The 13,581-nt window shown below is 36.6% G+C and overlaps 2 protein-coding genes across 4 annotated transcripts; one reads left to right on the top strand and one right to left on the bottom strand.

The window, feature by feature from the left end:
* The first annotated feature begins 1,103 nt into the window (after nt 1-1,103).
* LOC122342070 (max-like protein X) lies at nt 1,104-6,199 on the top strand. Of its 3 annotated transcripts, none has more exons than XM_043235842.1 (8): nt 1,104-1,222; nt 2,141-2,180; nt 2,385-2,474; nt 2,816-2,925; nt 3,709-3,811; nt 3,915-4,014; nt 4,215-4,416; nt 5,503-6,199. In XM_043235842.1, exons 1-8 carry the CDS (start codon nt 1,181-1,183, stop codon nt 5,557-5,559), a joined length of 744 nt encoding a protein of 247 aa, XP_043091777.1. In that variant the 5' UTR covers nt 1,104-1,180; the 3' UTR covers nt 5,560-6,199. The 3 variants fall into 3 exon arrangements, with proteins under 3 accessions (XP_043091777.1, XP_043091778.1, XP_043091776.1); XM_043235843.1 differs by having other exon boundaries at nt 1,159-1,222; nt 2,144-2,180; XM_043235841.1 differs by having other exon boundaries at nt 1,166-1,249; nt 2,144-2,180.
* Nucleotides 6,200-6,205: 6 nt separating this feature from the next.
* LOC122342072 (homologous-pairing protein 2 homolog) lies at nt 6,206-11,003 on the bottom strand. The gene is made up of 8 exons (XM_043235844.1): nt 10,721-11,003; nt 10,480-10,580; nt 10,245-10,334; nt 10,039-10,150; nt 9,805-9,950; nt 9,171-9,224; nt 7,805-7,864; nt 6,206-7,169 (listed from the first exon to the last, which is right to left on the bottom strand). Exons 1-8 carry the CDS (start codon nt 10,740-10,742, stop codon nt 7,113-7,115), a joined length of 642 nt encoding a protein of 213 aa, XP_043091779.1. The 5' UTR covers nt 10,743-11,003; the 3' UTR covers nt 6,206-7,112.
* Nucleotides 11,004-13,581: the final 2,578 nt, after the last annotated feature.

Below are 13,581 nucleotides of genomic sequence, written 5' to 3'. Positions count from 1 at the left end.
AGGAAACCACAGAAAAAGCAGAAGCTTCAACACTTCCTGTTATACCTCGCACTAGAGAGAGAGCGCGCTGGGTGTGTCAGTTGAAGTTCTGTTTGAATTTAAAAAATATGATGATCTAAAACATATCACAGCGCTCATGTGCTCGTTGTGTCCTGTATGGGTGTCACGACACTGATGCTGTTGGTCAGGGTTTGTTGTCACAAGACAACTTGTTTTCTCATTTTCTTTCTAATTCTGTCCTAATTTCATAATATTTATGGGTATTTATAAGTTAATTACATAATTTACTAATACGTAGTTAAAATAAAAAAGTGTCTGTTTATGGACCCAAGCGTACAAGAACAGTTGTGTTTTTATTACCCAATAAATTTATTGATAAATATGGTAACAAATATATTGCAGACTGATAGTTAATGTTAGTTAATGCATTAACTACCGTTAGCTAATGGGACCTTACTGTAAAGTGTTATGTTTGTAATCAAATTGGGTAAACAACTGAACACAATACAACCACACTGTAATTTGTATATGATTTTTATTTTTTATTTTTTTTTGAATTTTTAATTGTGAATGTTTATCACTGGTTTCACTAAAACAAACAAACCAAAATCTATAATACTCTATTTAATGGACAGAATTATTTTATTTATTTTGCTCCCTCTGGTAATAACAGCATAAATGTTCAAGAGCTCTTCCAAAGCCAAGACGTTAAGATTTATGCAGAAATTATATGCAAATATAGGCAGACAGAGTTGGATGGATGGATGGATGGATGGATGGATGGATGGATGGATGGAGAGTAATGGAGTAAGGCCCTATATGTGCCATGTGAATTTTAACTCTCGGTTTGCTGTATGATAAACTCTTAGAGCACCACCATGTGGAATACATGCCCACACACTGATGTTTATCTTTACTCATAGTAAGGTATATCTAGGCTAATATAACGTAATACATATACAATACATACACATACTCAAGTAGAAGAAGAAAAAGAAGAAGAAGAAATTGATAAACGAACAGATCGATATATTAATGAACTAGAGTTCTTCGGAAGTCAAAGTCAGCAGTCTTGAAGAGAAAGAGAAGGACACAGTGGAGGATGAGCCTCTAGAGGTAAGACCAGATAGCGGCCAATAGGGGGCGCAGCTCCTAATATCCAGTCATTGTTTATTTCAAAATGACGGAAAACAGCGCGTCACCGGAGGATCCCTGGCTCAAAGTAAGGGAAAATATTCAGATAAAGACGGTCCGTTGATTTGAAATAGCCATATCCTCCCAAATCGCTTTCGTGAAGTGTGTTTCGGTTTAACGTTATCTGTGTATGTCTGCAGGGGTTAGTTTCACTCTCTAGCTCAGCTGGCTAACGTTGGTCGTAAAGTTCAGCAAGTCGAAAGAACAATTACCCTGCTTCCCACATTATCGCGGTCTGAAAATGCTGTGTATTTAGCGGTGATTTAGACAAAAAAAAATCACTACAGAAACACGACTAAAAGCTGTTCTGCTCAATTTTATGTTGTAGGTGTTAGAATGTAGGCTGTAACAGATGTGCGAGAGTCGAATCCGCTAAGCTAACTCGCTTGTTCGCTACATTGACTCTTTATGGCTGTGTTTCGAAACGTATTTAAATAGCCTCACTAGACAGAATTTTTGGGCATCGAAGTGTTCGAACGAGCGAATCGACTCCCCAGGGAACGGGATTCGATTCTAGTGACAGATGATGCCCCAAAATAGTGTCAAGACAGAAAAAAATTATCTGGTTTTCTTTGTTTGTGCCTTTACTTTATTTGTGCTGTCATTTCAGTGCATTATAACGTCCTGCCACATTCATATGCAACGAATAAAATATGCCCTCAATTGCACCGACCGTAATGACAGCTTGACAATATGAAAGAGATTGCTCAATTTGAGAGTTTGGAGACACATTATGCATGTAGATTAAATGTCACCCTTTAAAAGGGTTATTTAGGACACATCACAGTAGGGAGTAAGAGGTGTCCTAGATAAAGGTAAGGCAGAACAGGTCAGGCTCTGTTTGTATATGTGATCGTCAGTTGGCTGGTCTCTGAATGTTTAGTCTGGCTGGCTTTGACTGTTCTCCTGTTTGTCTTTTTATATCAATCGTCTCACCATGTCTCAGCAGACGGACGGCGCCTTCAGCGACAACGGCTTCGATCACAGTGAGTTCCAGAGCTATAAAATACTACTGAATGTGTTTTTTTTTTCTCCAGCTTTACCAAGATGAAGGTTTGACATGCAGTTATACAAATATAATGAATTCATAGGCTGGACATGACCAACCTGAAACTACTCTGTGTTGTCACAATTTAAAGTAACCAGAAATTAACACTTAGTTATACTTTTATAAATGTCTATATCATTAGGTTTCTTTGCCGAGAGTGCTCGCAAAGGAAGTTTGGTGTCAAGAGCCAACAGCATTGGATCCACAAGTGCCTCATCAGTACCAAACACAGGTAATAATTCCAATCTCAGTCATCTAATATCACACATGGCCATTATTTTTAAAATTTATCTCTACAATGGTCATGAAATACTAAATTCACCCATTTATTTTTTAAGATTCATGTATTAGATCTAATTGTGAACAATTAAACCCAACCATGCATACCGTGTGCCGCTTTTCTGACGCGAGGAACCAAGTCTATGGCCTCATTTTTAATTATGTTACACTCAGCTGTACATCACAACATGAAAGAAAACATATGTTGATTATTGCAGCTTGCAATAATTAACCAACATCTTGTCAGACATCAAGATGCAGTCTGCTAAACTACGGTTTTTCCCTTTGGTTTAGATGATGAAGACAGTGATAACAGACATGAGACGCCCTATAAGGAGTCATATAAAGACCGGAGGAGACAGGCGCACACACAGGCCGAGCAGAAACGCAGAGATGCCATCAAGGTATGAGTGAGAAGAGCAAATTGGTTTAGGAAAGCAAAATATAGAAGCTAACATAAGAGTGAGGAAGGAAATACTTGTGATGGCAATAATCGATCATAAAAAGCACAGTAATTGCTTTCAATTACATTCAGACTTCAAAACATTCCATTTTCAATATCGCTAGGTAATTGTGGTCTTTTGGGTGTTCCTTTTAGATTCAGTTGCTTTTCTGAAACTCTGCGACTTTCATTTCAGGGCAGCAGCATTGCAGTGCCTGCTGATGCAATGAAATTGAAAAGGGTGTCAGCAGATGCGTTTTAAGTTGAAATAAGTTAAAAATGTAGCGCAAGATGAGACTGCATTTCTGCCAAATAGAAATACTGATTTTGTAAGCAAAGTTCTGCGTAATTTACAAAACTGTATTTGTTTTATTACTTTATTCCCTGATGAAAATAGTGAAATGTTTTTTTTTTTAAAGCTCCAGGTGCTGTGCTTGTTTGTAGGGATGCTCAATTTGCCCAAACTTTATGATCAATAATAATATTCCATCAAGCTTTCAATTTGGTGGTGAAAAAAATATGCAGGAGCCCTTTAAATGTTCTGTTGATAACAGATGGTTTGTAAGTGCTCTTCATTGCAAACTCGGGATGATTATCAGCGCATGTTGTATTCCTAAATACACGTTACAGTTATTGCAGAAAACACTAGATTGAGAGCTGCTTGTGTGTAAGAGAACACCGTGCCGTGCCGCTAGCGTTCTGCTTCTGTCAGTCAAACATGTCTGTATGGTTCTCTGTCCCACAGAAAGGCTACGATGACCTGCAGTCTATAGTGCCTACATGCCAGCAGCAGTCTGACTTCGCCATGGCCACACAGAAGATGAGTAAAGCTACAGTACTGCAGAAGAGTGAGAACCTTCATTATCTATTTATATTTCCTCGTCACATGTCTTTCTCTCTGGAATGGAAAAGCTCAGCAGCTTGTGTGTGTGTGTGTGTGTGTGTGTGCAGCAATCGACTACATTCAGTTTCTCCACAAAGAAAAGAAGAAGCAGGAAGAGGATGTTTCCACACTTAGGAAGGAGGTGATGGCACTGAAAATTATGAAAACGTGAGTTGGGGTTATTTATTGTACATTTTTAACTGCTTAGGCAGACAAATGTAGTTCCACTTATTCTCCGCAGGGCTGTTTTCAGCTTTATCTGATACTGTTGCTCTTCTGCCAAGAAAGATAACACCCTTTAAGATCTACAAAAAGGAGGGAGGAAGAAAGGTCTCAGATACTAATGCGTCTCTAATGGTTTGTTTCAGGAACTATGAGCACATTGTAAAGGCCCATCAGAATAACCCTCAGCAGGGCAGCGAGCAGGTTTCAGATCAGGTGAAGTTCAGTGTGTTTCAGAGCATCATGGACTCTCTGTTCCAGTCCTTCATTGCCTCAGTGTCAGTCAACAGCTTTCAGGAGCTCTCTGCCTGCGTCTTCAGCTGGATCGAGGAGCACTGCAAGCCCCAGGTAGCACACATACACATGCTCACACATTTAAAGGATAGTTCACCCACAACTGAAAGCGCTCATTTACTCTTGCGTTGTTTCAAACCTGTATGAGTTTTCTTATGTTGAACATAAAAGAAGGTATTATAAACAATGCAGGTACAATTGATGGTCCCTATTGACTTTCAATTTTTTTTCTTTCCCTACCATGGAAGTTAATGGGGACCAACAAGTGTTCCATTATTATTATTTTGTTAAATATCGTCTTTTGTGTTCAACTTTATAAAGAAATACAGGGTTTGAACAACAAAGTAAATTACATTTTTATTTTAAGGTGAACTATTTTATAAGGCAATAAGTTGCAGTTCTCAGGGTTTTTTTTAACGTAACATTTTTTAAAAGGTCCACAACAATATTTAAAGGAGTTTTCCAGTTGTTTGACTTGCAAGATAATAGGGGTGGGAAAAATAGATTCTCTGATGCATTGCAATTCTCTCTTCAACGATTCGGAGTTGTTTTATCCTCTGCATATGGCACATGCTCGTGCTAGAGATGCACAGACTTTGCATTCTGAGACACGTGCACGTTGACTTTTCCAAGTCAAGAAATCACATTTAAAATTAGGCCATGTAGTGTTTTCCAGAACCCTGGGCAGTCAAAGAAAAAAAAACAGTTAAGGAGGTGAATTAAAATTAGATATCTTTTGTTGTTGTAGCTCAATCTAATTTTAAATGATCAGTAAGTCATTTTGCCAAGATCCCCGATTGAGAACCACTGTTTTGAAGGACCGTTATACCCTTTTTTTTTTTCTTTTTTTTTAAATCACATAGCGGATTGTTATTTTTCGTAAGAAAAACATGAAATGGTCAAGTGTAAATGCTCCTCACTAAAAACTAAGTATGTGATAATAACCTAGCAACCTGGAAAGGCAATAAAGTTTCAAAACGTGCAATAAAAGCACTAATAACACTCTACTGAAACCAATGTAGTCAACCTTACCACTACACAAGTGACAATGAGCTTATGTTTTTCAGTCAAACACCTACACAGGCTTAGATAAACACTGGAAACTCCCAGACTGAGCATGTTTTTCTGTATTGTTGACAGACGCTGAGAGAGTTTGTGGTGACCGTGCTGCAGCAAGTGAATGGTCAGCTCTACTGAAGCTTCTCTCAGGCTAATATCTTGTTCAAGTACAGCCTCTCTTTCACACCCACAAACACACACTATGCAGCAGGGTATAAGAGCACACTAATGGACTGGAGTGTGTTCAAAAACTCTTTAAGAGATTTAGTAGCGCCTGCTCAAGTATTGACTGACAGTGTTTATGGCAGTGATTCCAATCAACATGTGGAAATGCAATTTATTCCGATCAGGCATTTTATTAATAATAGTTTGGAAGGTAACAATCTGATCCAAGCTGTTTGCGATATTGTTTCTTCACAAACACCTTCAGCTGAATAATGAAATAATGTGCAAGTTCTGTTCGGTTGACTGAAGAAACACACCTCAGTCCTAAAGTTTAATCATTTCTTTTCAGTTGTATTCATATTTTCAAAAGTTTGCAGTGGTGATCCTAAGATAAAATAGCATCTTGACAGCCACATGAGGAAGACTCGGCTGTCAAGACAACTTGACACCCCATATACTGATGTGAGAGATATGTCTCAATTTACTGCATTTTAAACTAGACAGCTGCCTTTGAATGATTAAGCTTGGTGTGTGTCACGTTCAGTTATCATCTTTACCTCAAGTTCAAGTCATTTTTCAAAGCACAACTACATTTTCACCTTAGCGCTGGAAAGGAGCCGAGAGGTCTGGTTACACTGTGATGCATCACTGTCAGTTGGTTTTTACGTCCAAAAACAGCTGTCTTGCATGCTTTAATATAATTAAAGTAAGGCAATGCTGAGCCATCTTAGTTCCTCTTTGTCCTTTGGGATGCTGTGACCAAAGATTGCAGTGTCTGTGCACACATAATGGAAGATAAACCTCTTTTTTGTCATGTTATGTCAGTTTTGTTCAGCTTTGTGTAGCGCAATATTGTTTTATTCTACGTTTATGATAATGGTTTAAGCTCTTGTGATCAGTATGTTTTGTGCTGCATAAGCTATCAATGAAGACACAGTCGCACCCGTGCCTGGTAGCAGCTCTACATGGTGTGTGGTGTGACCGCTCAATTCTATTTATATTTTTAATGAATGTTAATTAAGGCGTAATGAAAATTAGAATCAAATTCTACTCAGGACAAGATTTTTAGGTATTGAGATCTTTTTTTGTAAATAACAGATGATTGTACAATCAGCTGTTTGACCTGCGTTGGAATAAGGGACGTCTTTACAAGTTAAGCCATAAAGTGGAGTGAACGCCAGCTCACAGAAACGAGGCTAGGTCGTGCTGAACTACTATACTATACTAGTGCTTCTGCATTTCTTCAATGGACTTCAATGGAAGAATCTGGAAACTTTTTGTATCAGTATAATTTTTTTTTAATTGAAAAATAAACAACGTTGAAGCTTATTTACAACCTGTTTGTTCTTTTTTTTTCCCCCTCAACAGAACTTTTATAAATAGGATTGGTTTAAAAACAAAAAAAAAAAAAAAACACTGCTCTCTCTGTGTCCCAGAATCCTCTACATTACTTTCCAACCTTTCCAAAGGTCTGTTGTCCCAGCAGCGGTGTTGCCGGCATCTGAATTTAATCAGTGAGTCCTCCATTAGATGTTGGGCATTGTCACTTTATGGTCCTCATCTGTTTCAATCCCAGCCTCCTCCTGATTTCAAACACAAGATGTACAGGAAAAAAAAAAAACTTATTTGCCAGTATAAAAATACATTATACTCTGTTGCAGGGTTTCCCAAAACAATATGTGTGAACCTCTAGGGGTTTGTGAAAGAACTGTGGGTTTTTTTAAGTTGATGAAAAGCAAATAATTAAAAGGAATAATTTTCATTTTGGGTGAACTATGTCAATCATGTCATTCCAAACCCTTCATTCATCTTCAGAACACAAATTAAGATATTTCTGATGAAATCGAAGAGCTTTTCGACCTCCAGAGACAAAAATGCAATGTAAATGCTCCATGGCCAAAAATTTAGCAAGAACATTGTTAAAATAGTCCATGTCCATTACAAAGATGCAAGAATAATTTCTGTCCTCAACGAAAACAAAAACTTTGGGGTACTGTTGATATTGCCAACATTGCTTCATTTTTGTGATCAGAGTTGAAACAAGTTAAACATTGACTCTTCTATTTACTTGCATGCCATGGGACCATTAACTGACATCAGGAAATCGTGAACAAGCAAACGTGATGTAATTGAAATAATAAAATAAGTAAATGTGTTACTTCTAAAGGGGAATGGCTGTTAAAAAGGTCTGGAAATCAGTTTTAAGGGAATGACTCACCAGAAACTGTTTCTTGCTCTTTGGGTAACCCTCCAAAATAGCTCCAACCATATCGGTTACCTGGCAGGTAAAGAGATATAAACAGGGCTTAAAGTTCTCCGGCATGCAGCTTCTGGCTGCAAAAAAAGTAATCACACATTTAAATAAACATGGTATCACTTTCGAGTCAATGAGTTCACCTGCCAATGTTACGAGAGGAGCACAGCTTTCACTCGCAGCCAATCAAAATGTTTTGCTCTTATAAACACGAGACGTGCATAGCAGGCTATCAAACAGCCGAGTCGCAGCCGTGATGAATGGAGAAGAGTGTCTTCATACAGCGCATATTTATACGGAAGAACCCATTTAAAAAGCAACGGAGCTGTGAAAACAGCTCAGAGTAATCATGTCATCTCCATCACGATATGATTGCCAGAACAAAATTACCGGGATTTTTTTTTTTTTTTTAAAAGGTCCTTTGGTTGTTCACACATGATCTCTTAATGGTAACTAATTTACCAGTGCATTAAAGACTGTATGTATGAAAGGGGCTAAACTCTTCCTCTGCATACACTGTGAATATAAATTACTTGCCTTTCATCAGGAAAAAACTTTGCACATCATCTCACTAGATTTGCAATGTAAATCATTTCCAAACCTTTGCCATCCCAGGAGAATATATCACACCTATTTCTAATCCAATTAATATATGCCATTTAACAGCGTTGTTCAATAAAACCCATGCAATTGCTTAGTTATCTGTATAATCACAATAATATGTATTATTAATGTATAATCAAGTTACAGCTCTATATGAGTTAAAATATTTTGAAATACAGCTGCATTGTTTAACTTTTTATAATTACTAGACAAATATTTTGACACGTGAAATGTCTTAAAAATTGTGTTTTTAAGCTTGTTTTAATGCATGTTGTCACACCTTAGTGCCAGTAAGCAGTGATATAACTCATAATTTTTCAAGCGTGATATAGCTTTTATTCTTCAGGTCAACCATATTCATGAAAAAAAAAGTTTGAATAAGGAAAGCAATTATTTATTTATATATATATATATATATATATATATATATATATATATATATATATATATATATATATATATATATATATATATATATATATATATATATATATATATATATATATACACACACACACACACACACACACACACACACACACACCTAATGTGCAAGAATAGTTTTCATTCATATATAAATAAGACATGGTGTTGAGGACACAAAGGTAAATCTGAAATGAATGCACTTTCATAAAGGCACACCTTTTGGCTGTATCAAAAACTAGCTGATAATTTGTCTCTTGGGCAGGATCTGAAGTTGTGAATAAATGTTTTTATGGATCATTACCATTCTCTTCCTCTTCCTCCACTCCTTCACATAAGTCTCTCTCTCCTTGTAAACCTGAGGGGCAAGAAATACATTTGTCAGCAACATAAACAAGCATAATGTACTGTTGACTGCCCGAGGACAGCCACATTATCTCTATAAACTTCACCTAATGAATCAAACATATTCCAGTGATGCTGGAAGGCTTTAGATGAGTATTTTTGAATTACTTACAAAAAAGCAATTTAATGTGAAGGGCTCAAGAATGAGCATGGCCCAGGGCCAGTGTGGGAGAGATTCAGATCAGTGGATGGACTGTCAGTTGCAATTACTCAACACTGCATTTTGTGTTCATTAATCACGCACAGGCTTGGTTTTACACTTTTTAGTCATATATTGCACACGGTTATGATTTCAGCTTATTTAAATAGGTTACCAATCTGACTTCATTCCCCTGTTTAAAAGAAACTATCATCAAAATTGTCTGAAGTAAATATGCTCACAGGAAGTAAAAAATATGAACCGCTAGTCTGACCTGGCAAGCAGATAAAATCTTTACTGATGATCTCAGAACAGACCCTGCATTGTGAATATGACAAATGGTGCCAAGGCCAAAAAAGATCAGTAGATATTAAAGAACACAGTGATATCTAACCTTCTGTTTCTCCTCGGGGGTCACATGGTTTGTAGCCGACTTGATCTTATCCAGCCTGTCTCTGTACCCAGAGCACTCTGCTTGCAGCTCCAGGATCTGTGCCTTCATCTCTGCTGTGGTTAATGAGCCGTTGAGCTCCTTCAGTTCTAAGGACAAAATGAACCTTTTATTAAATGCAAACAGCGTGTAGCGTGCACAGGTTCAAACCCCCAGCGGCACATGTTGGGTGCACACCTGTATCCAGCTGCCTGCAGCTCTGTGAGATGCTCTGTACTTCAACACCGAGTTCTGCAACGCGAGCATCCATCTCCTTAAGTTCAGCATCACTCACATCCGCAAACTGAGACTGAAGGGTTAGAAAGGACATGTGTCAGGCTGATTCCCCAACACCAGCTGTCTTAGCATTAACAGCAAAGCGTCGCCGTCCTAATCAGACCAACCTGATCCGCAAAGTAGATCTTCTGCTTTCCATAGACTTTCTCTTTAATCTTTCCCTCCTGGGCCAGCTGCTCCATTGCTCTGACCACAGCCTGAGAAAATAAAGGCGCTTCTTGTCACAAAAACATACGACATAAAGCACTGCATACAAACTGTAACGTTAAAAGATCGCATTTAACACAACGCAGACCGTTTATGCAGAACTTTTAAAATCTGTAAGGTAATGTTGCTTCTTACCGTTTTACCCAGACCACACTGCTTCTGTAGGTTCGTAAAGACATCCTGAGCACTATAGGGTCTGTTTTTCTCATTCAGGTAAGCGAGGATCTGTGCGACACCTGTGTGGAAGACAAGATGGAAATCCGATGCATTTCGGTTATTGTAGTGTAGCGTTGTGCTATAATGTTACCATTTCTAAAACCACAACTAAATGAACGTGTAAAATGTAAACGGCGCAGGTTAAACAAGCATCGCGTACCTGCACTGTCTTTTTTGCTCATTGTTTAGATCTGTTGTTTATTTCAGTCAGCTTTCGCGCGCCGAGTTGAATTGTGGGACTACCGGTGACGACGACACGGACGTCATCTTGAAGGCGTGTTTAAAAAAAGTGCGTTTACAGAAAAAAGTAATTGAATATATTTCTACGCGTAAATAAATGTAAAGCTTCACGTCAGAAGTCACTGTTTTAAGTACTTTCCGAAATAAAGCAATGATCTGAGACTACTTCTAACTGTTGTAATAAAAAGTCTTTAAAAACTTGGAACTTTAGTTAATTTTCTTTTTGTTGTTATTGTTATTTTGTATTTTAGTTTTATTAATGCTTTCTATTGATTGACAATATTCATAATAAAAAATCTTGATATGTGTTGAATCTTCCGGTTATGAATGTGTGTGTCTTTGCCTCCTTATAATGTAGGCTATAATGTAAACATTAAAGTTCCAATGAGTTTGAAGTTTAATTTAAAAAAAAAAATCATTAAAATTCAACAGCTAAAACACCCTTCTCTAAGATATTCTTCTAAATCTTTACTCTTTTTTTTATTTGGACAACGTTTAACAAAATAATATATTATTGTGATACCGGTAAACATTTAATGTAGACTTTTTTCACACAGTCCATGCCGTTTATAATTTTTCTAAATTAATAAAAACAACTTGCCAATTTAATGCAAAACGTTTATTCTAATTTGTGAAATATTATTTGCTGTAAAAGAGTAAGTTGTAGAGAGATGTTTTTTTTAAATGTGCTATTTCTGTGGTAATAATATTCATTATTGCAAATTAGACTAGAAAATGTGATCAACAGGTCATAAAACAGGCCTAACTAATAGAAGAAAAAAAAAATCACACTTTTTACTTAAAGAATATATTCATTCATCTCTTTATTGTCTTGCACATCAAAAGTTATCAAAAACCAATTACAGAGAATGGAAGAGGGAAATAGTTCTGTACAGAAATAAAAATGACTGCAGAATCCAGCTACAGAAAGACTCCTGTAAAATGCTCACACAAAGAAAGAAAAGATGAGTTATTCTGTATTTTGTATTTGCCTCAACATGTTTTTTTTTTTTTTTTTTTTTTTTTTTTTAACATCACTAACATCAATACAACATATATATTGAATATGACACTGGGCATAATTTCCTTATGGTATATAAACCACCACTTCATTGACCCATTTGAATTGCTGGTGATTTTTGTTGAAATTGACCACAAAAAGGCAAATGGGTAAAATTGCCAGATAATTTTTGCAATGAATCACACCGACAAACCTACAAACAAAAATCTTGTCATGCTTTTTTCAAACGTGATAATTTATCAATCCAATTGAATCAACATTCGTAATATTCGTAACAGTGCGTCCATATAAATAGTTATTTATACTAGTATTAACTATAAACATGAAAGTAAAGAAGAGAAAAATAAAAGGCTTTCCCATCTATGAGCCTACTATGCATTACACTTCAACGTCACATAACACAAATAATAATAATAAAAATAAATCAAACCTTTTTTAACACAGCAATCCAAAAAATATCATCAGCAATTCAGCAATAAGGGCTCACAACCAAACGAAACGGAAAAAAAGAGATTTAATAAAAATCACAGCAAAGTGGCAAAATATGAAACGCCCCAATAAACAGTACTGTTCTTTTAACTTAACTCAAGTTGGCTGGATAAAGTAAGACTTGGGTTTGAAATGTAATAAACAAACTGGAATAGCAGGAAGTGACCGAATGGATCCACATGAGAAAGATGCAATGCTTGCTTATAATTCCTCAACGCTCCATTACCTTAAATTAAAATGAGAAAACCAATGTATGCTTGGAAAATAGAAAACACTTCACTGATCTCTGGTAACAGAATGCCTTCTTATCGCTACAGCGGTTTTCCGGTACATTTCCTACTTTCCAGTGTACACAATAATGAAAGCTTAAAGCCAGCAATGATGGGTCTCGTTAGCATTAGGTCAGAAACAGAAACAGTTCACTTGGGAAAAGTGCAGTGAAACAAAAAAGGCTCAGCAACTATTAAAGCAACAGCAAATAAAACGGCAAATTCAACATTTAATTTCTCCAGCTTCATCATGCCACAATTAAGGATGCAAGAAAGGCGTTTTCTCAAATCCTTTGTGCTTTAGTACTGTACTGAATGTTAGACTTCGCTCTAAATGTCACATAAGACCATACCAAATGAGATGACAGGATGCAGAAATCTACAGTTTTTCTGTTGCTACCTGTATAAAAGTTCCTGCGTAAAGTCAGAACGGTTAAAGGTGTGTTTAAAGAGGAGGCTGTGTACAAACGGGTGGCAGTTACAGCCGAATGTCTTGTTTGAGGTAGAGTCATTACAAACAAAATCCACGTACTGCCATGTTATCCAGATGAAACAGCATTGCTGAGCTTTTAAACAAGTTGATACTGTTTGATTTTATTTTCCAATTTGACTGATGGAAAGACAATAAACAGCAATTTCAAAAACAATTTTCTGGATTATTAGAATTAGTTTTTTTGGGGTTTTTTTAGACAGAGGTCTTTAAAAATTTAGGAAACTACTTTCATTTGTTAACGCGGTTTTCAAGTAATGCAGAAAAAAAATCCAGCCTGTATATAAACCTAAATGTAAATATTGTGGGAAAAAACATCTTCCAAAAACTGCTTGATCTTGTTGAGATTAAAATAGCTGGGCAATGATATATAATTAATACACATTTATTATATTACTCCTGATTTAAGACATTTTCATTGCCATCAGATAGACATGATGAAAAATGATGTGCAGTTACCACAAATAAACAAATGGAGGGACGACAGGTGCAAACAAGCTTATTTGGGACAT

The sequence above is a fragment of the Puntigrus tetrazona genome, chromosome 3 (genome assembly GCF_018831695.1).
Source record: "Puntigrus tetrazona isolate hp1 chromosome 3, ASM1883169v1, whole genome shotgun sequence".
Taxonomy (NCBI): Eukaryota; Metazoa; Chordata; class Actinopteri; order Cypriniformes; family Cyprinidae; genus Puntigrus; species Puntigrus tetrazona.
Note: the sequence above shows the minus strand (reverse complement) of the source record. Positions and strands in the feature narration are given on the sequence as shown.

What these genes read in the sequence shown, in the direction of transcription:
- LOC122342070 (XM_043235841.1), top strand. Translation starts at nt 1,181, where the DNA reads ATGACGGAAAACAGCGCGTCACCGGAGGATCCCTGGCTCAAAGTAAGG. An exon ending in AAAATATTCAGATAAAGACG is followed by an intron (nt 1,250 to 2,143) that starts GTCCGTTGATTT and finishes ATGTCTCAGCAG; the next exon opens with ACGGACGGCGCCTTCAGCGA. An exon ending in AACGCAGAGATGCCATCAAG is followed by an intron (nt 2,926 to 3,708) that starts GTATGAGTGAGA and finishes TCTGTCCCACAG; the next exon opens with AAAGGCTACGATGACCTGCA.
- LOC122342072 (XM_043235844.1), bottom strand. Translation starts at nt 10,742, where the DNA reads ATGAGCAAAAAAGACAGTGCAG. An exon ending in CTGCAGGCAGCTGGATACAG is followed by an intron (nt 9,951 to 10,038) that starts GTGTGCACCCAA and finishes TTTTGTCCTTAG; the next exon opens with AACTGAAGGAGCTCAACGGC. An exon ending in GGAGGAAGAGGAAGAGAATG is followed by an intron (nt 7,865 to 9,170) that starts GTAATGATCCAT and finishes TTTACCTGCCAG; the next exon opens with GTAACCGATATGGTTGGAGC.